Genomic DNA, 21,498 nt, shown 5'->3' on the forward strand with positions numbered 1-21,498 from the left:
GTGCTAAAACTAAAAGCAGACATCTGGAGTAGAACCCAGACACTGGAATCCTAGACTGGTACATATTCCATTACTCCTAATAAGTCCTGTTCCTTTAAAGTGGATGGATCTTGGGTTTAAAGACCTATTTTAGTATAGAATCTCAGGAAAGGCATGTCTTTCTTCTTACTTTTATTCCCAATAGAATCCAGTACATGTTTCTGTCCAACACATACACAGACATAGCACCCCCACCCTCTACTCCTATGCTATTGACTAAATCAGGGCCACTTCCCACTCTTTTAGCAGTCAAGAAATTAGACAAGGAGAGCTCAAGTCCATCTGCTCCAGATGGTAAATGTCAAATAATAATGCATTGACTTAAAAAATTATATATGATGGTCAGATTAAGCATCTCATGAAGAATGCCCTTGCTCTTGCTTGCTGAATAGGAATCAGCAGCTTTAGGGCAGAATAGTCTCTTCTTTTGTAAACTTATTTATTCACTTATTTAAACAATTAAGTTTTACTGGATGTTTACTAAGCACCAAACATTGTGAAAGAGATATATTTGTGTCTTCCAGGAGCTCACACTTTATATTGAAAGAAGAAAAAAAAAAGGCAAACAAAACATAGACACTAATACATATTTTTAAAAAGTACTAAAAAACAACACTGTCCTAAAGAGATAAAATAAGGTGTTAGAGTTGCTCTGAGGGTGGGGATATTACTTTTGAAATATTGAAGAGTAAGACTTCATAAAGAGAAAGAGGCAGCAGTTAACTTGGAAGCTGAATTACAGGTAGAACCTATATATATACAGAGATAGATGAGCATATATATGATTTGGGGGAATGAGTATGGATGCTATTTATTTATACTGTATGAAAAACTATAGCTTTCCAGAGACCCTGAATTGGGGAGGGGTTTGCCAAGGGCAACTGAAATCATTTGCCAAAGTTGCCCCCCTTTTTCTTCAAAAGTGTTGCACTGCAAATTACTACTTCCTGAACCCTCAATTCTAAATGATCCTCTCAGCAGACTGATATGATGGGGCAGAATGTGAGAACTGTTCCACAGATAAAGTGCATATTTGCTAAAACGTGATAATGTCTAAAGTCTTTAGCAAGGCAGTGAAACTTCTCCAGGACTTGATTTTAACATTTCTGAGTTTATCTCTTGCTAGTTCTCCTTACACCTTTGACATACAACACCCACGCTCTAGCTGTCCCAACATCATGGATATTCTGTACCTTTCTTATTCTCACTCTTTTGTTTTCATAGTTCCATCTATTTGTTAGGATGTGTGTTTTAGGCTGTATTATGTTCTACCATGGTTATCTGTATTCTCCTTTGCTTCTCCAGTAGACTAACACCCCCCCCCCCATATCCTGTAATTCCTGATATAACACCCTATATATAGTATACACTCTATAGAAACTTACTTAATTGGCATAGATAACCTCACATTCCTTCAAACTGAAATATTTCAGTTTGAAGGAATTGGCTTGAAATATTGAAAATGAGAATTTTGTACCTTACTGGAGGTACAATCTGGACCTAGAGGTACACTCAAACCCAGCAGTGAAGAGCACCTGTACATAGACTGCTCCTAGATGCTCCACTCATGGGTCAGACTTGGAAATTGCCCACCCCACCTGGTGGAAGTCTGCCTCTGGAGCTTTACCTGGCCTGGCTGAGGAACAGGAAGAATTTTAGGTCCTCCTGTAGGTTCTCCTTACGTTCTGCCGTAAGCCCCAGCAGGTCATCCCAGGCCTGATTCAGCTCCAGTCGCTGCCTCTGCAGGTCATCGGTGGCATCTGGGTGGGACTCACTGAGCCGATCTGCTGTCTCTCCCAATACAGCCACCTAGGAAGTCAAGAGCTCTGACAATCAGCCTGGAGTCTCACCTGAATCATAGCAAAGGAAGAGTTCCAAGCCCCAGTGGTGTTCCTTCCTCAAATAGACTTCAATGAGGTACAAGAACACCTTGCTACATTATAAAATATTGTACATTTAAGAATAAACCTTTGTAAAAATAAACAAACAAACAAACAAACAAACAAATATATAAGAAGGCTATCAGGCAGGGTGATTGACTCGGTTGGTGGCAAGGGTCTAATTTTTAACGTGAAAATCTTTTCAATGGAGACATTTTCTGTGCTTCTTTTTGCTTTACATGATAATGCAAGTTCTATGATGTCTCTGATTTTTCCACAGTGTATGTGGCAAGCTCTAGGGTTCATTTTTTGGTCAGAGTAGGATTAAGCTCCTTCAATCCCTTGCTAAGGAAACTCTGTACCATACTTAGTCATAGACCTGGTCATTTCCTATTTATCTGAGGCTACTGACCTCCAACTAACTTTGGTAAGTTCTGGCCTATTGGAACTCACTAAAGAGGTACTTAGATAATAGGAAGTTCATTTACAATAAATTTTCCCTCAATGTAATTTGGTGCAGCCACTGTGGAAAACAGTATGGAGGTTCCTCAGAAAACTAAAAATAGAATTATCCTATGATCCGGCAATCCCACCCCTGGGCATATGTCCAGACAAATCTATAATTCAAAAGATACTTGCACCCCTATGTTCACAGCAGCACAATTTACAATAGCCAAGACACGGAAACAAACTAAATGTCCATCGACAGATGAATGGATAAAGAAGATGTGGTATGTATACAAAGGAATATTACTCAGCCATAAAAAGGAATGAAATAATGTCCTTTGCAGCAACATAGATGCAACTAGAGATTATCATACTAAGTGAAGTAAGTCAGAAAGAGAAAGATAAATACCATATGATATCACTTATATGTGGAATCTAAAATATGACACAAATGAACGTATCTATGAAACAGAAATAGAATCGTGGACATAGAGAACAGACTGGTGGTTGTCAAAGGGGAGGGGGTTGGGGGAGGAATGGAATGGGAGTTTGGGGTTAGCAGATGCAAGCTTTTCTATATAGAATGGAAAACAATAAAGTCCTACTGTATAGCACAGATAACTATATTCAATATCCTATGATAAACCATAAAAGAAAAGAATATAATAAAAGAATATATATATATATATATATATGTATAACTGAATTACTTTGCTGCACAGCAGTAATTAACACAACATTGTAAATCAACTATAATTTTTAAAAATTTAAAAAGTTTTCCCTCCATGTGAATGGCTCTGGGGCATGCCCTCTTAGTGCACTTGCCTTAGGGACAAGGTAAAAGTACAAGTATGGAGTAGGATAAAAGTACAAGTATGGAGTAGGATAAAACTATAAGAATAAGAGACTCAACAATAAAACCAAAGAAAATGACATTAATAAGTATAAATATGAAGATGAACGTGTTGGAAAAGTTTAAAAGCATGTCTCACCTTTTCCTCCAGGGGTATGAGGTCTCTCTCAAAGCCCTCATGCTGTCGCTGAAGGGCCTGAACACTGAACAAGTCTGAGCCAGGGTCAGCAGCACTGAGGGCCTGGCACTTCTTCTCAATCTGTTCCTTGGTGTCATCTGCTTCTCTGGTACATGAGAGTGAAGAGTTTAAGGATAATAGGCATACTAGAAGCAGACTAGCTGAGTTCACAGAGAAGTCATCACTACCATCATCATCATCTTTTTTAGTGTGTTAGAACTTAGGTGCATTTAATCTTTACAACAGCTACTTGAGGCCTAGTTACTATTACCAGTCCCATTCCATTTACATATGAGAAAACTAAAGTTTAAGAGGCTAAGCAGAAAAAAAAAGAAAACAAGTTAACTATTTTTTCAAGGTTATACCACTGCCAAATGGTGGATCCTAACTTTCAACCAGGTAGTCTGATGGCAAAGCTCCATGCTTAACTGTTACGATTCATGATTTTCAATCTTAAGCCATTCTAAACAAGACCTGTCTGCATTTCAGTTTTCCCTTCTCTGAGTATTCAAAAATACATTTATACACAGTAAAGGGGTTTGGTTTTCATTAGGCTTGTTCATTCATTTGTTTGCTTACTTAGTTATGTGTGTTTTTTAGTGTAGACACAGATTTGGAAATCAGACATAAAAAACTGTTGAATCAACAGTCAGAGTCAGTGTAATATTTCTTGCCCTCTACTGTCTACTTCTAGCTCAGACATGTAATTACTTAAACCTCTTGTTTCAATTTCAATTTTCATTCACTATTATGAAAACATATAAAGACTGCTAGTTATGTATGTACCAGGGCCCAAGCCTAGGTATAGAAAATTGAATTTTGTTGTCTGGGAGTAGCCTATGTGCCAAGTCAGGAATCTACTACTGAAGCACCTGATTTCCGATTTTCTCCAGGAAGAAGGGTTAAATTTATAGCTATGGATCTACTATACTAAGTAGAATTGGCAGTTCTTGAGTGGGTTCTAGAGTAGCACTGCTTTTCAGGTAAAATTCTTACCTGTGAAACATTTGGACAGCATGGGCACTGCCCAACAGCTGGCGCTGTTCCTCTGCCAGCCTCTGCAAGGACCCCCAGCGGGCATTCAACTCCTGAAACAGGCAAACACAGACTTTAGCTAGGGAGCTAACTCAGACAGCTCAGTGGTGTCTAAAGACTAGATGGTTGTGGCTAAAACTTCCAAAACTATGTTGACTAATAATGGTGACAGTGGGTAAACTTGTCTCGTTCCTGATCTTAGTGGATATGGTTTCACTTTTTCACCATTGAGGACAATGTTGGCTGTGGGTTTGTCACATATGGCCTTCATTATGTTGAGGAAAGTTCCCTTTATGCCTACTTTCTGGAGGGTTTTTATCATAAATGGAGGTTGAATTTTGTCAAAAGCTTTCTCTGCATCTATTGAGATGATCAAACGGTTTTTCTACTTCAGTTTGTTAATATGATGTATCACGTTGACTGATTTGCATATACTAAAGAACCCTTGCATTCCTGGGATAAATCCTACTTGATCATAGTGTATGATCCTTTTAATGTGCTGTTGAATTCTGTTTGCTAGAATTCTGTTGAGGATTTTTGCATCTATGTTCATCAATAATATTGGCCTGTAGTTTTCTTTCTTTGGGACATCTTTGTCTGGTTTTGGTGTCAGAGTGATGGTGGCTTCGTAGAATGAGTTTGGGAGTGTCCCTCCCTCTGCTATATTTTGGAAGATTTCAGAAGGATAGGTGTTAGCTCTTCTCTAAATGTTTGATAGAATTCGCCTGTAAAGCCTTCTGGTCCTGGTCCTGAGCTTTTGCTTGTTGGAAGATTTTTTTTTTTTTTTTTTTTTTTGTGGTACGCGGGCCTCTCACTGCTGTGGCCTCTCCTGTTGGGGAGCACAGGCTCTGGACGCTCAGGCTCAGCGGCCATGGCTCACGGGCCCAACGGCTCCACGACATGTGGGATCTTCCCAGACCGGGGCACGAACCTGCTTTCCCTGCATTGGCAGGCGGACTCGCAACCACTGTGCCACCAGGGAAGCCCTGTTGGAAGATTTTTAATCACAGTTTCAATGTCAGTGCTTGTGACTAGTCTGTTCATATTTTCTGTTTCTTCCTGGTTCAGTCTCGGAAGGTTGTGCATTTCTAAGAATTTGTCCATTTCTTCCAGGTTGTCCATTTAATTGGCATACAGTTGCTTGTAGTAATCTCTCATGATCCTTTGTATTTCTGCAGTGTCAATTGTGACTTCTTTTTCATTTCTAATTCAATTGACTTGAGTCTTGTCCCTTTTTTTCTTGATAAGTCTGGCTAATGGTTTATCAATTTTGTTTATCTTCTCAAAGAACCAGCTTTTAGTTTTATTGATCTTTGCTATCATTTCCTTCATTTCTTTTTCATTTATTTCTGATGTGATCTTTACGATTTCTTTCCTTCTGCTAACTTTGGCGTTTTTTTTGTTTGTTTGTTTTTCTTACTCTAATGGCTTTAGGTGTAAGGTTACATTGTTTATTTGCGATATTTCTTGTTTCTTAAGGTAGGATTATATTGCTCTAAACTTCCCTCTTAGAACTGCTTTTGCATCATTCCATAGGTTTTGGGTCATTGTGTTTTCATTTTCATTTGTTTCTAGGTATTTTCAGATTTCCTCTTTAGCCACAGCAATCAGAGAAGAAAAGGAAATAAAAGGAATCCAAATTGGAAAAGAAGAAGTAAAGCTGTCACTGTTTGCAGATGACATGACACTATATATAGAGAATCCTAAAGATGCTACCAGAAAACTACTAGAGCTAATCAATGCATTTGGGAAAGTAACAGAATACAAAATTAATGCACAGAAATCTCTTGCATTCCTATACACTAATGATGAAAATTCTGAAAGTGAAATTAAAAAACACTCCCATTTACCATTACAATAATAATAATAATATATCTAGGAATAAACCTACTTAAGGAGACAAAAAACCTGTATGGAGAAAATTATAAGATACTGATGAAAGAAATTAAAGATGTTACAAATAGATGGAGAGATATACCATGTTCTTGGATTGGAAGAATCAACATTGTGAAAATGACACTACTACCCAGAGCAATCTACAGATTCATTGAAATCCCTATCAAACTACCACTGGTATTTTTCACACAACTAGGACAAAAAATTTCACAGTTTGTATGGAAACACAACAGACCCCGAATAGCTGAAGCAATCTTGAGAAAGAAAAATGGAGCTGGAGGAATCAGGCTCCCTGACTTCAGACTATACTACAAAGCTACAGTAATCAAGGCAGTATGGTACTGGCACAGACACAGAAATATAGATCAATGAAACAGGATAGAAAGTCCAGAGATAAACCCACACACATATGGTCACTTTATCTTTGATAAAGGGGGCAAGAATATACAGTGGAGAAAAGACAGCCTCTTCAATAAGTGGTGCTCGAAAACTGGACAGGTACATGTAAAAGTATGAAATTGGAACACTCTCTAACACCATATACAAAAATAAACTCAAAATGGATTAAAGACCTAAATGTAAGGCCACACACTATCAAACTCTTAGAGGAAAACATAGGCAGAACACTCTATGACATAAATCACAGAAAGATCCTTTTTGACCCATCTCCTAGAGAAATGGAAATAAAAACAAAAATAATCAAATGGGACCTAATGAAACTTCAAAGATTTTGCACAGCAAAGGAAACCATTAACAAGACGAAAAGACAACCCTCAGAATGGGAGAAAATATTTTCAAATGAAGCAACTGGCAAAGGATTAATCTCCAAAATTTACAAACAGCTCATGCAGCTGAATATCAAAAAAAAAAAAAAAAACACAAAAAACAAAGAACCCAATCCAAAAATGGGCAGAAGACCTAAATAGACATTTTTCCAAAGAAGATATACAGATTGCCTACAGGCACATGAAAGAATGTTCAACATCATTAATCATTAAAGAAATGCAAATCAAAACTACAATGAGATATCATCTCACACCGGTCAGAATGGCCATCATTAAAATATCTACAAAGAAGAAATGTTGGCGAGGGTGTGGAGAAAAGGGAACCCTCCTGCACTGTTGGTCGGAATGTAAATTGATACAGCCACTATGGAGAACAGTATGGAGGTTCCTTAAAAAACTAAAAATAGAAGTACCATACATCCCAGCAATCCCACTCCTGGGCATGTACCCTGAGAAAACCATAATTCAAAAAGAGTCATGTAACAAAATGTTCATTGCAGCTCTATATTTACAATAGCTAGGACATGGAAGCAACCTAAATGCCCATCGACAGATGAATGAATAAGGAAGATGTGGTACATATATACAATGGAATATTACTCAGCCATAAAGAGGAATGAAACTGAGTTATTTGTAGTGAGGTGGATGGACATGGAGACTGTCATACAGAGTGAAGTAAGTCAGAAAGTGAAAAACAAATACCGTATGCTAGCACATATATATGGAATCTTAAAAAAAAGAAAAGAAAAAAAAAAGGTCATGAAGAGCCAAGGGCAAGACGGGAATAAAAATGCAGACCTAATAGAGAATGGACTTGTGGATACGAGGAGGGGGAAGGGTAAGCTGGGACAAAGTGAGAGAGTGGCATGGACATATATACACTACCAAATGTAAAATAGATAGCTAGTGGGAAGCAGCCGCATAGCACAGGGATATCAGCTTCGTGCTTTGTGACCCCCTAGAGGGGTGGGATAGGGAGGGTGGGAGGGAGGGAGATGCAAGAGGGAAGAGATATGGGGACATATGTTTATGTATAACTGATTCGCTTTGTTATAAAGCAGAAACTAACACACCATTGTAAAGCAATTATAACCCAGTAAAGTTGTTTAAAAAAAGACTAGATGGGGCTTAAACCCTGGTTGTTTTCATGTTATCTCCTTTAGAAAATGCAGTGGTTTCTTTCTTTCTTGGATAGCTTGAATTTGGGTCTCAAGTCTGCCAATATAATTAAGAAAGGAATTAGTTTTCTTCCGAAACTGATGTTCTAGGGTGGAACAATGAACCTTGGAGCAGCAATTGATGTTGGCTGCCACAGAGATACATTACAACCTCTGAAAAGTGAGTGGAAGATGTTGCCTTGGTAGTTAGAAGGTATTACTTTTCTCTATGAGAAATATAATACCATTCTGCATCTTGAAGTGACTAAACCAGGTAGCCTCTTAGAGCTCTATTTTACTGTAGAGCGTAAGCAAATTGTTCCTATGCACTTTCCTTCTCACTCTTACCCCACGTCAATCACTACAAAAGGAGGCAGAGAATTCATCCTCACTGGTTTATGACAACTCAGAGAACTGGACTAGACATTCTATTAATTCATTACATCTCTTATGGAACCACAATTCAAAATCTGAGTCAGGTCTAGAATGCCTTCTCCCCCATCTCTACTACCTATGTTCTTCTTTCATCAGATTTTATCAGAGTATCTCTTCCAGTAAACTTTCTTGATTAACCACTTCCCACTGTCATAGCTCCTTTATCTGCACTTTCTTTGTATTCATGCATTTGATCACTGAATTTCTTGTGACGATGGGGGTGTGTGTGGCAATTTATAGATTTCAGATCAGTTAAAATGGATACATGGCTGGACTATCTGAACTACTTCCTTTGACCTTTCCTGTAGCTAGCTCCATACTCCCATTACCTTCTGCATATTCTAGTTGATCTTCAGAATATGAATAAGTATTTTTAAATGAAATGAAGATTCCCCAAACCTCGTAGTGAGAAGAAAGAAGGAGCCATAGTTACCTGCTGTATTTGAGCTCCTTCTGGTGTCAGAAGCTCTTCAAATTGAAGATCATCAGCCACCTTGTTGATATCCCTCAGCCGAGGCTCATTGGTCTTCAAATCCTAGGTGGGAAAGTGTATCCAAAGCAGTATAAATCCCCTTCTCAAGAATCTTTCATACTTACCTGCTCATCTTTGCCCCAACGTGGCTACAGGTTAAAACATATTGCTAACCATATTTGCAGTACACAGCAAACTGCCTTCCTCCAATCTGACAGAAAGAAGAGTACATTTAAACTCCCTGATACCCAGTGTCTATCAAAAACGTGACAAGAGAACTGTTATTTATATGGATTATGGAACACATTAATTTTCCTAGATTTCTCCCTGGATTAAATTATACCATCAAAGGCGTCTATACCTGAGCCATGTAATGTTCTTTGATATCAATACAAATTCCTCTACCTTTTGTAGAATTTCATTGTCTGAGTTGCAATTTGCTTATATTAAGATATGTTGTAACAGCTCTAGGGAATTCATCACCATGTCTATGGTGATGACATTGTTTATTTCACTATGCAATGGCATTTTAATGAGTTTTCTCATGGAAGTCACATTATTGATATTCTTTTATAAATTGTACCCTCTTTTTTCCCCTTCCCTTTCTTTCACTTCTCTCTCTCTCCATATGTATATATATATGTACTTTATATATCTATCGATCGATAGCTTTGTATAGCTTTGTATTCCATGTGTAAGGAAAGTATCATATGGAAAAGAAAGAAGGAAGTAGTTTTCACTAATTGCTAGTTAAAATAATAGAATGGATCTGAGAGAATAAAGGAGAATGGAAATGTTTTAGGTAGGCAGAAAATTAGAAATTATCTGGTTGTAAAGTCAGCTTGTTCTTCCCACCTTTCCATCCAAATTTCTCCCCCATAATTAGACCTTGCAAGAGTCTCACAACACCCCATCTCAACCTGGGCAGCAGGAACACAAGACAGTATAGGACAAGTTGTGAAGATTCTGGGAGACCAGCACTTCCAGTAGGATGTGGGAGTGGCAGGAACTGCAGGCTGCAAAGTCAGGGTGATTAGTTTCCTCTGCATGTTCCTTCCACTTGTAATACCCAGAGAAATATTTGAAATGTGGAAGTCTCAGTAGTTTTGGGGAGGCTGTATAGCAAATATGAAATTAAGGAGTTACTGAGGAGAAGATATGAGGTAAAAGGAGATGATGATAACCCTCGTAAAGCTGTCTAGAGGAGTTAGTTCTTCTTTCTCACCATTTGGAACTCATCAAACTTTTTCTGCAGCTCCCAAACATCATCTAATTCCAGCCCGCTGTTTTCTGCCTTTTTCTCTCGGATCCAGTCCAGCATGTCTCCTGCCTCATAGGCCAGCAAAAACTCATTGTAACGTTGCAATAGATGACGTCTGCGTTCTTCTGCCCGATCCAGGAGAGAAAGGTACCTGGGTGGAGAAACAAAGAGAATGGGAAATGTGGAATAAGAGATGGAGAAAACACAGAAGAGTAGAAGCAGGGTGAGAAAGGGAGAGAATGAAAGGGACAAAAATGAGAAGGAGGAAAAAAATCAAAATAAAATAGTAAAGAGAAGAGGAAATAAAGATGGAAGGAAAATAGCATTGAGAACAGAGAGACAAAAGTTTTCCATTTAAAAACAATAAAAATGTCAATGTTCCAACAGTATGACTGGCAATACACCTTCTTCATTCTATAGAAGTGAAAATCTCACATTCCTATTGACAACTGGATATGAAGTAGCCTGCCATAGTCAACAAAGTTCACACGGAAGTCAGAAGACCTTTTGATAACCTTGAAAGAGTGAAAGATTGCCAGGCAGGGAGTCAGAATACGTGACCCTAATATGTGTCTGACCTCTGGCGCTTGACTTAATGGTTCTGGGGTTCCCTTTCCTCATTTAAAAAGTAAAGAGCTTGAATTACCCTAAGTTTACCTTCAGCTCTTAAAAATCTGTGAATTTGCAAAGCATCCTTAATCTAACAGATATAGAATCATAAGACTTGTTTTTGACCAATCTGGAATGTTTGGCCAAACACTGTTCTGTTCTCCAGGCTTCAGAACTTACTGGTTTTCAATCTGTTCCTGACGCTGGGTGATGTCGCCTGGTTCTTCTCGCCTCCGTTGCGGGAGCATAGGGAACTCATCACGGGCAAGTTTCCTGACGTAGACAGCTGGCACAAAGCCCTGGTGATCATCAGCTTCCACTTTCCACCAGTCCTAAAGGAGAGAAAACCCCCACTTCTTCCTTAGTTCTTGGAAAATCCACATATAGGAGAAGTTTTAACCCTCATAACTAAGTCTCTAGGCAAAGGGACCATCTGATGGCCAGAAGAAGCAAACCATTGCTTATGGGTAGCATATTTTTTTATATATTACAAAGGACATACATCAGAGTTGCAGGAATTGCAGAGATAAGCCTCTGAAATCAAGGAATCTAATATTTGATGCTAGATCCTTAACTTTGATGAGGTTTTCAAAAACTGACAGCCATTCTCTTCATGATGGGGCATTTTGTCCACTAGGAATTCACAAAAAACCCATAGGGCCAGAACCAAACTGGGCTTTTCGTGGGTGAAGCACCTGTGTATGACAATATTGTATAATAACTTCTCACCATTCCTCTCCCAGAGCCCCTAAAAATTGTGTGTTGCCCTGAAATTCACCTATGTGAATGCTTTATGCTTAAGTATGACCTTGATCTCCACAGGATGTTTGCTATGCTAACTGCTTGAGAGTTAACATCCTCAGAGAATAATGTGGTGAAATGAAGAAGACTGAGCAAAGAGAAAAGAGGACTGGAACAGAGCTTATTTGATAATAAAAATCTTGCTTCTCTAAAAGAATTACTTGGCCTCAGAGTAACAAATCCCAAGCTTTCTTTTTTTCTTCTCAATCATTTTTGGAGATTAATGAAGCATTAGAATATAAAAATATTTCTCATGCTCTTATGAGAAATATATTTAAAATCCTAGACAATACTTTGTCAGTATTCTCACAGTCATAAAGGCTAAAGAAAATCTAAGTTAACAGAAGACTTCTCTTGACCAGGCTCCTCTTAACCCCAGCCATTTTTGTTCCATTACTAGGAACACTGGGTCAGAAGAGGAGCAAGGAAAGATGAGAAGAAAGAGGCAGTTTAATCCTGTAAACATATTACAGAACTGTCACTCATGGCTTACATGTCTTTGGGATAGTTACTTAAGCTCTTTGAGTCCTCACTTTGTTAACTGTAAAATTGGTATTATAATCTCCAAAGATATGTACATGATCCTACACAGCATCTGAAGGAAAGATACTGCTCAATAAATTATGGTTATTTAAGAGAGAGAGAAATAGAAAAATATTGGCTGGTTAAAATATGGGTATCTGGCAGGGTTTGGAGAGTAGACTGCAAGAGCCACCTTGTTGATGGGGAGAAAGGTAGAAGGGAAAGTCACCTTGTTGATGGAACTGAGCAGTGTTAATATATCATCTTTCTTCATGGTGACTTCTCGGGGGCTGCGGGCCTGGAAGTCATATAAGGCCATAACCCTCTCTTCTTGAGCAGCTTCCTCCACGGGTGCAGCCTGTTGTTGCTGAACAAAAACAGTAAGCAGAACAAGCCAGTCACCCATAGGAAAGATTTCCCTGTACAGCCTACCCATGGCGGGCCGTCCTGCACCTTACAGGAGAGAGGAGCCCCTGGCTGAAATCTTTTACATGGCTGCCAGTAACAGAGCTATTGCAATATGCCATCTTCAGAGATATCATTCCATCCTAACACTTCTCAGGGAACAGGTGAGTTGGGAAATATGAACACAGAGTGAGCAAGTAAGAATGTAAGTTTTCAAAAACATATTAAATGCTCTAAACCACCAGTTCTTAAGCAGGCAATAAAGGATTGTATACATTCATGTTCCAGAAAATTGTTTGAGAAAGTGAAAGACCCACTATCTCTCATCACATTCTCCATTCCCTGGGTCTTTAAAGCATTTTGTCAAGCAACCGTGGACCTTCTTTTTTAGAGATGAGTGATCTACAGCACAGGAAAGGCCACAGAATTTAAAAAATTGAGAACATAAACTGAGATCAAATATCTTGTCTCTCTCTCCTTTTAACTTGTCCTTTAAGATATAGCCTTCTCTAATTTTCATTTTTCCCAAATATCATATATCTGAGAGAATGAACAAAATATAATCCCTCTTCATAAGCAATGGCCCACACCTTCTTCAGATTGGAGCTGAAGATGTACTTCCCCTTACATATCCCTCTGATTTTGTATCCTTCAAGTACTGCTTCCTCATAACTTACAATTCATAAATCCACCTGTTTTTGTGTAGGCACCCGCTGTGCAGAGCTTGAGGAATGCACAGCACCGAAGCTCTGTAAATATATATTGACTTGACACAGTGAGTCTATGTCTTTTCTACTCCCAGTGTATGGATTCAGAGCTCCTCATAAGACAGAATTCCTTGAATGTAAGAAGTGTGTCTCTGTTGCTTCCACTATACTAGGAGATACCCATATCATTTAGTTGATTCCAGCTCCCATCACTCTTCAGGACACTTATTTTCACCTTGCAGTCTAGCCATTCTCACATTCTCAATCCTTTGCATTTCCCATTTCCCAAATACATTTGATTATTTTGTGCTTCATTGCATTTACTTTCATAGCTTATTCACTAGAAGAGCCCTTCTTCTCATTATCTGCATAGTAAACTACCCTTAAAAAAAATAAACTGGCTTGCCTCAGCTATGAAGATTTTCCTATCCTCCAGTACTCTTATTTCAAGAGAATGAAACACTCCTTTCTTTGAGATTCTTTTTCCTGTTCATATATCTATTATATGCAATTATTTGTTAAAATTTATGACCTAATAGACTGTAATTTTCCTTCAAGTCAGGATTATTTTTTATTCATGCTTGCACATGGTAGATATTTGATAAGTGTCAGTATAAAAAAAAACTAAGAAAGGGAGGAAATAAATCAGGAGGAAATATAAGAGGAGAGATGCAAATAAAAGAAGTAAGAAAAGATGGAGAATGAAAATATAAAATGAAAAAGGAAAGCAAAAAAATAATATACCAGTGAATAAATGATAGTACTTACTGAGAAATTCTTATAAACTAAATCTCTGTAGGTGCTACAAAGATGCTACAGTGCCTGCCTAAAGATCGCAGGACTTACTATTTTCTGTTGCAGTTGCTTCCTGGACTATGTAAAGTAAAAACTGGTAACAAAGAGAATCTCCTAATTCCTTTTCCTCTGTGGTGGAGAATGTAATTCTTGTCATACCTAAGTCCTTCTTACCTGACAGGCTTCTGCCTGATCCCGAAGAGCTTGCATACTGTTTCCAAAAGCCTTCAGATCCACTAGAAAGGCCTCATGTTTCTTTAGAAGAGCCTGAATTTGTTGTTGATGGGAAGATCATCAGAAGCAAATACAGAAAGAACACTAAGCATCCCTGGGGAGTGTTTCAACTATTGTTTTGTGTTATACTTATTGTCCTAATTCCTGGTAAGAGACGCTCTCCACATATAATAAATTTTTTAACTATAAATTTGCAAGTATCAGGAAAATAAGAGTTAAATGAACAACAATATCAATATATTTGCTTTAATCAGAATAAAGCCAAATTGCACAAGCGTTTTCTCAATACACATCACAGCTGAAAGAGGATACTGCTGAAAATATTGCTTTGTAGGATTAAATATTGGCATAACTTTAGATGCCCATATCAAGTATTTTTAGTGCATAGGGTTTGTGAAATACTATACTGGCTGACCATAGGACAATGAGCAAAACAAATAAATGGATATAAAGGGTAATTATGACCTTTGAAGTTCTTCTTGCCCCAACATGTCTGCCTGACTTTATTACAATAAAGTAATTAAGTGTATGTTAAAACTATGGTTGGTTTGTGAAATCCCAAGCTCAGTCTGGAAAATTTAGGATGGGACCAAGACAGGCATAGATGTCTGGTCATGCCTTTTTGGGCTTAGATAATCTCTAAGAAATATGGATCTCTGTGGGGTTAGGAAAATTTGGTGTATCTTTTGGGATTTCTGTTAACTCAGGTTATCCCAGCAGATGAAGGCCAAAGGTTATCACTCTGGAAACTCAGAAAAATCTGAGAAAACCTATAGTTGTCACACAATCTAATCAGGTACTAATTTGGTACTAGTTTGGTGAGTACTAGACAATATCCTTCCTTGTGCCCACCTTACCCCAGCTGCTTCTTCATCAGCCCCATAGTTAGTGTTGTCTACTATAGGTTCCCTCTCTCTAATCCATGCTTCTGCTTCATGCAGGTCAGCTAGGTATTGCTGGAACTGGACATTGGCTTCAAGATCATTCTGCCGTCTAGCAGCTCGAGCCTGGAGAGATTCCATATTCTCATTCAAACTCTTGACCCTAGAGGCCACATCTTCTGCAGCAAAATGTCCTATGGAGCAGTTATAGAAAAGGAGAATTTTACACTCATTAATGTCCACTATACTTTAATCCTTTTGGTGACCTGGGAGAGAGAAAGGGAGGCATGAGAATGATGCTGCATGTAGTCAATGTGACATTTCACCTAAGTTCCTGGGAACTGGGATGTCATAAGTGAGATTAAGCATCAATAGATGGTAATGGGGGATAGGGTATATGTGTGGTGGTGAATTGGGTGGTACAATCTCTGATATACAGACTGAAAACAAAATACCTATGTGTGGGTACTGCTCAGAGTTCCAAAAACGTGTATTCTCTAGCTTAAGCAAAAATTCAGCAGATTTTCATTTCTTTTTTTTAATATCAATGAATTAAAATTCATTCTTAGGATTGTGTTAAGTATGTTTTTTAGAATTTGGTGAACATCTCCACAGATAAACCAAGAAGATACAGTGAAGTGTTGGCAAAAATCAACAAGCAGATTTTCATTTTTGCCCATAAAAGAGTTATTACTGCAGGAATTGTTCTCCCATTCTAAACAACTAGAAAACAAGACAGAGTATAAGATACAATGATGTTCAGAAGATAGGCAGAGGAGTGTGACTCCTGAGAGAAGGGAAAGAAATGAGCTATGCCTTATGATTGCCACAGTTTATGCCTGGGGCAGTTTGTAGACTGCAGTGCTGGGAGGACTAGCCCAAATAGAACTAGCAATCACACCATTCTGAGGAGACAGAGATCAGAATTGGGGGAAGACAAGACAGATAAAGCTTGTGGAGCAGAGTACTGAGAAGGATGCTGTACTGGGGATGGAGTTTGGGAGATACACATAGAGGTCCCGTGAAGTATGTGACTGATTACTCCTTTGCACACATGTGTCAGGAAACTCTTCAAGGGTAAGGAAAAGAAGACTGGAAAGCAGTAGGCCAAAAAACTCCTAAGGTCACATAGGGCTGTGAATAATTAAAATTAGCTCCCAACAAAGTGGAAATATATTATAATACATGAGGTAGTATCCTCAGAAGTGTTATACCTTAGAAGTGGACTAGTCTCTAAATTAGTTCCAGAATAAAACTTCCCTGGAAGAACCATAAGAAAGCAGATTCAAGAACCTCAACGATTGCAAAGCTAAAGAAACAAACACCACTACACCAAATTATACTGTAATCAAATTGGTGCAAATTGGTGAAAAACAGTGATAAAAGAGTCAGAAGAAAAAAAGACATTACATACAAAGGAGCAAAGATAGTAATGAGAGGAGACTTCTCACCAGAAACTCTGCAGGTCAGAAGACAGTGCAGCAGCATCTTTAAAATGCTCAAAGAAGACAATATCAGCCAAGAATTTTATATCCATTGAAAATGTGTTTCAAAAATGAAAGCAAAAGGAAGTCTTTTAGACCAAAACAAAAGCCCACAGAATTTATTATTAACAGGACTTCACTACAGGAAATGTTAGAGGAACTTCATGTAGAAGGAAAATTATGCATGTAAAAGTATCAAAGTAGATAAAGGAATGAAGCCCTAAAATTGAAAAAAACCTCATAAATTTGGCACAGTGATGACAGGTCAATTCAATCTGAATCATGCATACCTTCCTCTACCATTTTGTTTCCCCTCTCTGTTATCGCTTGGATGCGTGGCTCATGGCTGGCAATATTAGCCTGGATGACTTGGTGTCTGTTCAAAAGATTCTTGGAGGCAATCAGGTCCTTGCCTAGAGATAAAAATAATTTCAAGGTCATTGTTATAGTGCACAGAATAATAAGAAGCTACTGTGCTTCTTTTTAACTCTTGGGCATACAAGTTTGTCCCATTGAAGTTCATTAAGTGGGCTTCCTAAAATGTATGCTGTTTGTCTGAATTAACTCTGCTCAGCTTTGTTCTTCCCCTTGCCTCTTTGTACTAAGAAAATGCATTATTCTACAAAAGACAATGAATAAATCACTCTTCTCTTTGGATGATAGGTAGAAAGGCATGTAACTCTTCAGCTCAAACTTCCAGTAATTTCATGCAACATATTTTCTTTCAACATACTGTGGTATAAAAAGCAGGATCTTCAACTGGCTTATTTCTATGGATGCCAGAAAGTTATTAAGTCCTCTAAACTAAAAATAACCATTTTGTAATTTTCTTTGTAAAGATTAGACATAACTTACAAAAAGTGCCTCACTCATTGGTTAACACTAACAAGCACATAATAAATACTATGTACTGTTAATTTCCTGCTTCTAAAGTCCCCAGTTCCAGCTGTCTACTTCATCCTCCCTGTCTCCCGTCCACACTTCAATTCTCTTTCCTCCAAAATTTTCTTCCATATGGTTCACACTAAATGTCTCCAGAAACCCTCTATGCCCTTCTCTCCCTCAAAGAGATATTTTCTCTTCTAGGATGTTTTCCCAGACTAGCCCCTCTGTTGTCATATGGTCCAGCCTCTCACAGATGTACCCAATACATGTACATTAAGTTTGCTTTATATTTATGTGCACTTTTTTCTGTATTTCAGTGTAAGTGTCCTGGCACTAACAATGGTGGATTGATAGATTCCAAAGGAAAGGAAATTATGTACTTTATCTGCTGCTTCACCCCTTTTACCCTTGTAATAGCTCATATATATCCTTGTGATAGCTCCCCTTATAAAAGGGAGCTACTGACAATATAAACAAAAACACTTGTGACCTCAAACTTTAACCATGACCACTCAGCCAAGGACCTTGGCAAAAACTTAGAGCAAGTAGCAAAAAGCTGGTTACTTTAGCTCTTCCCAGAGGCCTTAAATTCATGGCATTTTTCATGTCTGGTTTTAGGAGGTAAACTTTTCAGTATGAATTATTAAAAAATATTTTTTTTGGAAAGCAGGAAAAATGTTCAAGAGTCTAAGGGGAAAGACCTGGGGGCAAACTTTGCTACTGTATCCCAGATTCCTCAAACTATCTGCAGACCTTGGTCTTCTCCTTATGGCTCTGCCTGCTTGGGCTGTACAGCTGTACTAACCAAGGTAGGTGGAAGCTGCAGAAGGTTCAGTCTCTTGGATCCATGCCTCCTCATCCTCTGTGTCTCTGCAGATCTGGTGCAGGAGGAGAAGGTCAATGAGCTTATTCTTCCGGTTGGCCAGTTGCTTTTTCAGGTCTTCAAACCGAGACACCAGGGACTCCTGCCTTGCCCGTATGTCCCCAGCATTTGGATGGCCTATTTCTTCAAAATATGCTGCCAGGTCTGTGAGGTTGTCCACTTGATCCTAAGGAAGAAATAGAATCGGTGTCAGAAAATCCCATCATTCAGTAGAAAAGGATGAGAGTTTGGTATCTGGCATGGAGGGTAGGACGGAGGGTGGGTGATGATGAGGAGAATCAGCTCTATACGTACTCATGTTTAAACTTCTAATCAAATCAGTGAAATAGAATGGGAAAGTTTGCTACACTAAGAACCAATTATTCAAGCTAAAGGCTATTTATAAGAAAGTAGTTCTGAAACCACGTGTTAGAAAGGACAAAATATGTATAGAGTGTGCCAAAGAAATCAGGGAAACCAGAACTACAAAGGCTTGCTTGTTTTGGAGTAGTGATAAATTGAGGCCCCAAAGAAAACAGCAGGAGGTTTTTTCTATCTCAGTTCCCTTTCCAGGCTCTTTCTCACCCTTTAAAATGAGCTGAAACTGTAAATAACAAGGAAATTTCTGAGGCTTAAGTTTGTTGCATAGCAGGAACTATGCCTATGAGATGAAATGTGATGTTAACAAAAACAAATGTCCGAACCTCAGAAAGAAAAATTAAAAGGCCTTTCTTTGGCCACTAACTAGTTGTATGAATTTAAGTAAATAATGGTCCCATTTGGGTCGTATCTGAGAAAGGAGGAAAATAGAAACAGAAGTTTGAAGGACATTCCTAGAAATAAAATTTTAATCGTATTACTATATGGTAAAATACATACAAGAGATTCATCTCATCTTTATTAATGAGGTCAACTGTAACTGGTCTAGCAAGAGCACAGAACACAGGATTTTTGTTTGTCTGCTTGTTTCATTTTGTTGTTGGAATGGGGGTGGTGGTGATAAGAGAAGTTCTTCAAAACATTGGTATTGGTTTTACTTATTCTATTTTGCCATCCAGTGTTCAACCTACACAGGGTTTGACCTATCTCTTCTTAATTTGGAGCAAACCATTGATCATCAATAGCTTCTTAAAATGTATACTCACTTCTCCATAAATAAATAAAAGCTCCACAAAGAGTTAAAATTAAAATCTCCTACTAGCCAACTGTTCTCATCTCTTAGGACAATTTAACTTTGAAAAACATCATTGTGTAATAGAGTGATTTTCAAAGCTAATGTAGTGCAACATGCTTCAGACTAAAGAGATAGACTTGGCTGCTACTCAATTGCCATTTTATCCAGCTCTTCACCTGTTTTCATAATAGTTTCCTCACCTATATAATAAGGACTTTGGGCTAGAGAATACTCATGATCTTTTCCAGCTTTAATAGTCCATAGCTAAATTTTTGTTTTTGCAAGCATGATATCTTAACCACTACTCCAACTAGGAGTGTAACCAAGGAGAATCCTATGGGGCCTTCCCGGGACAGATCCCTTCCATACCCTCTGCTTTAGCTCCTCTCTGAAGTTGCCAGGTAATAGTATCTGATGCATATTTCCTGAGTTTTTCAGATGCTAAAACCAGCACCAAATAGAAGAAACTAACTAGAATACTTGATGATCATGAACAAATAGCCCCCAGAACTTCTGGAACTGAAGGATTAATAACGTTAACTGCCATGTTAGCTCAGCATCAATCAATCAGAGAATTGTGCATGAGCTGATCACATACCCCGTGACGCCCCCTCCCTCTCTGGCCTTTAAAATGCTTTGCTACTCAAAATGGATTAAAGACCTAAATGTAAGGCCAGACACTATCAAACTCTTACAGGAAAACATAGGCAGAACACTCTATGACATAAATCACAGCAAGATCCTTTTTGACCCACCTCCTAGAGAAATGGAAATAAAAACAAAAATGAACAAGTGAGACCTAATGAAACTTAAAAGCTTTTGCATAGCAAAGGAAACCATAAACAACATGAAAAAACAACCCTCAGAATGGGAGAAAATATTTGCAAATGAAGCAACTGACAAAGGATTAATCTCCAAGATATACAAGCAGCTCATGCAGCTCAATAACAAAAAAACAAACAACCCAATCCAATAATGGGCAGAAGACCTAAATAGACATTTCTCCAAAGAAGATATACAGATTGCCAACAAAGACATGAAAGAATGCTCAACATCATTAATCATTAGAGAAATGCAACTCAAAACTACAATGAGATATCATCTCACACCTGTCAAAATGGTCATCATCAAAAAATCTAGAAACAATAAATGCTGGAGAGGGTGTGGAGAAAAGGGAGCACTCTTGCATTGTTGGTGGGAATGTAAGTTGATACAGCCACTATGGAGAACAGTATGGAGGTTCCTTAAAAAACTAAAAATAGAACTACCATACGACCCAGCAATCCCACTACTGGGCACGTACCCTGAGAAAACCATTATTCAAAAAGAGTCATGTACCAAAATGTTCATTGCAGCTCTATTTAAAATAGCCAGTACATGGAATCAACCTAAGTGTCCATCATCAGATGAATGGATAAAGAAGATGTGGCACATATATACAATGGAATATTACTCAGCCATAAAAAGAAAAGAAATTGAGTTATTTGTAGTCAGGTGGATGGATTTAGAGTCTGTCATACAGAGTGAAGTAAGTCAGAAAGAGAAAAACAAATACTGTATGCTAGCACATATATATGGAATCTAAGGGAAAAAAAAAAGTCATGGAGAACCTAGGGGTAAGATGGGAATAAAGACACAGACCTACTAGAGAATGGACTTGAGGATAAGGGGAGGGAGATGGGTAAGCTGTGACAAAGTGAG

The 21,498-nt window shown here is 38.3% G+C and overlaps 1 protein-coding gene across 1 annotated transcript in view; it reads right to left on the reverse strand.

The window, feature by feature from the left end:
- The window catches only part of SPTA1 (spectrin alpha, erythrocytic 1), a gene marked incomplete at both ends in the record, with an annotated part of 83,488 nt that overhangs the window by 41,698 nt on the left and 20,292 nt on the right, over nt 1-21,498 (reverse strand). Inside the window, 11 exons of the mRNA XM_079725910.1 lie at nt 1,667-1,848; nt 3,359-3,503; nt 4,394-4,485; nt 9,139-9,240; nt 10,403-10,589; nt 11,228-11,379; nt 12,600-12,737; nt 14,452-14,544; nt 15,369-15,586; nt 17,167-17,289; nt 18,567-18,810. Coding sequence (XP_079582036.1) covers nt 1,667-1,848; nt 3,359-3,503; nt 4,394-4,485; nt 9,139-9,240; nt 10,403-10,589; nt 11,228-11,379; nt 12,600-12,737; nt 14,452-14,544; nt 15,369-15,586; nt 17,167-17,289; nt 18,567-18,810 — 1,676 coding nt within the window. The remainder of the gene's footprint in view (nt 1-1,666; nt 1,849-3,358; nt 3,504-4,393; nt 4,486-9,138; nt 9,241-10,402; nt 10,590-11,227; nt 11,380-12,599; nt 12,738-14,451; nt 14,545-15,368; nt 15,587-17,166; nt 17,290-18,566; nt 18,811-21,498) is intronic.

The sequence above is a fragment of the Hyperoodon ampullatus genome (genome assembly GCF_949752795.1).
Source record: "Hyperoodon ampullatus genome assembly, chromosome: 2".
Lineage (NCBI taxonomy): Eukaryota > Metazoa > Chordata > Mammalia > Artiodactyla > Ziphiidae > Hyperoodon > Hyperoodon ampullatus.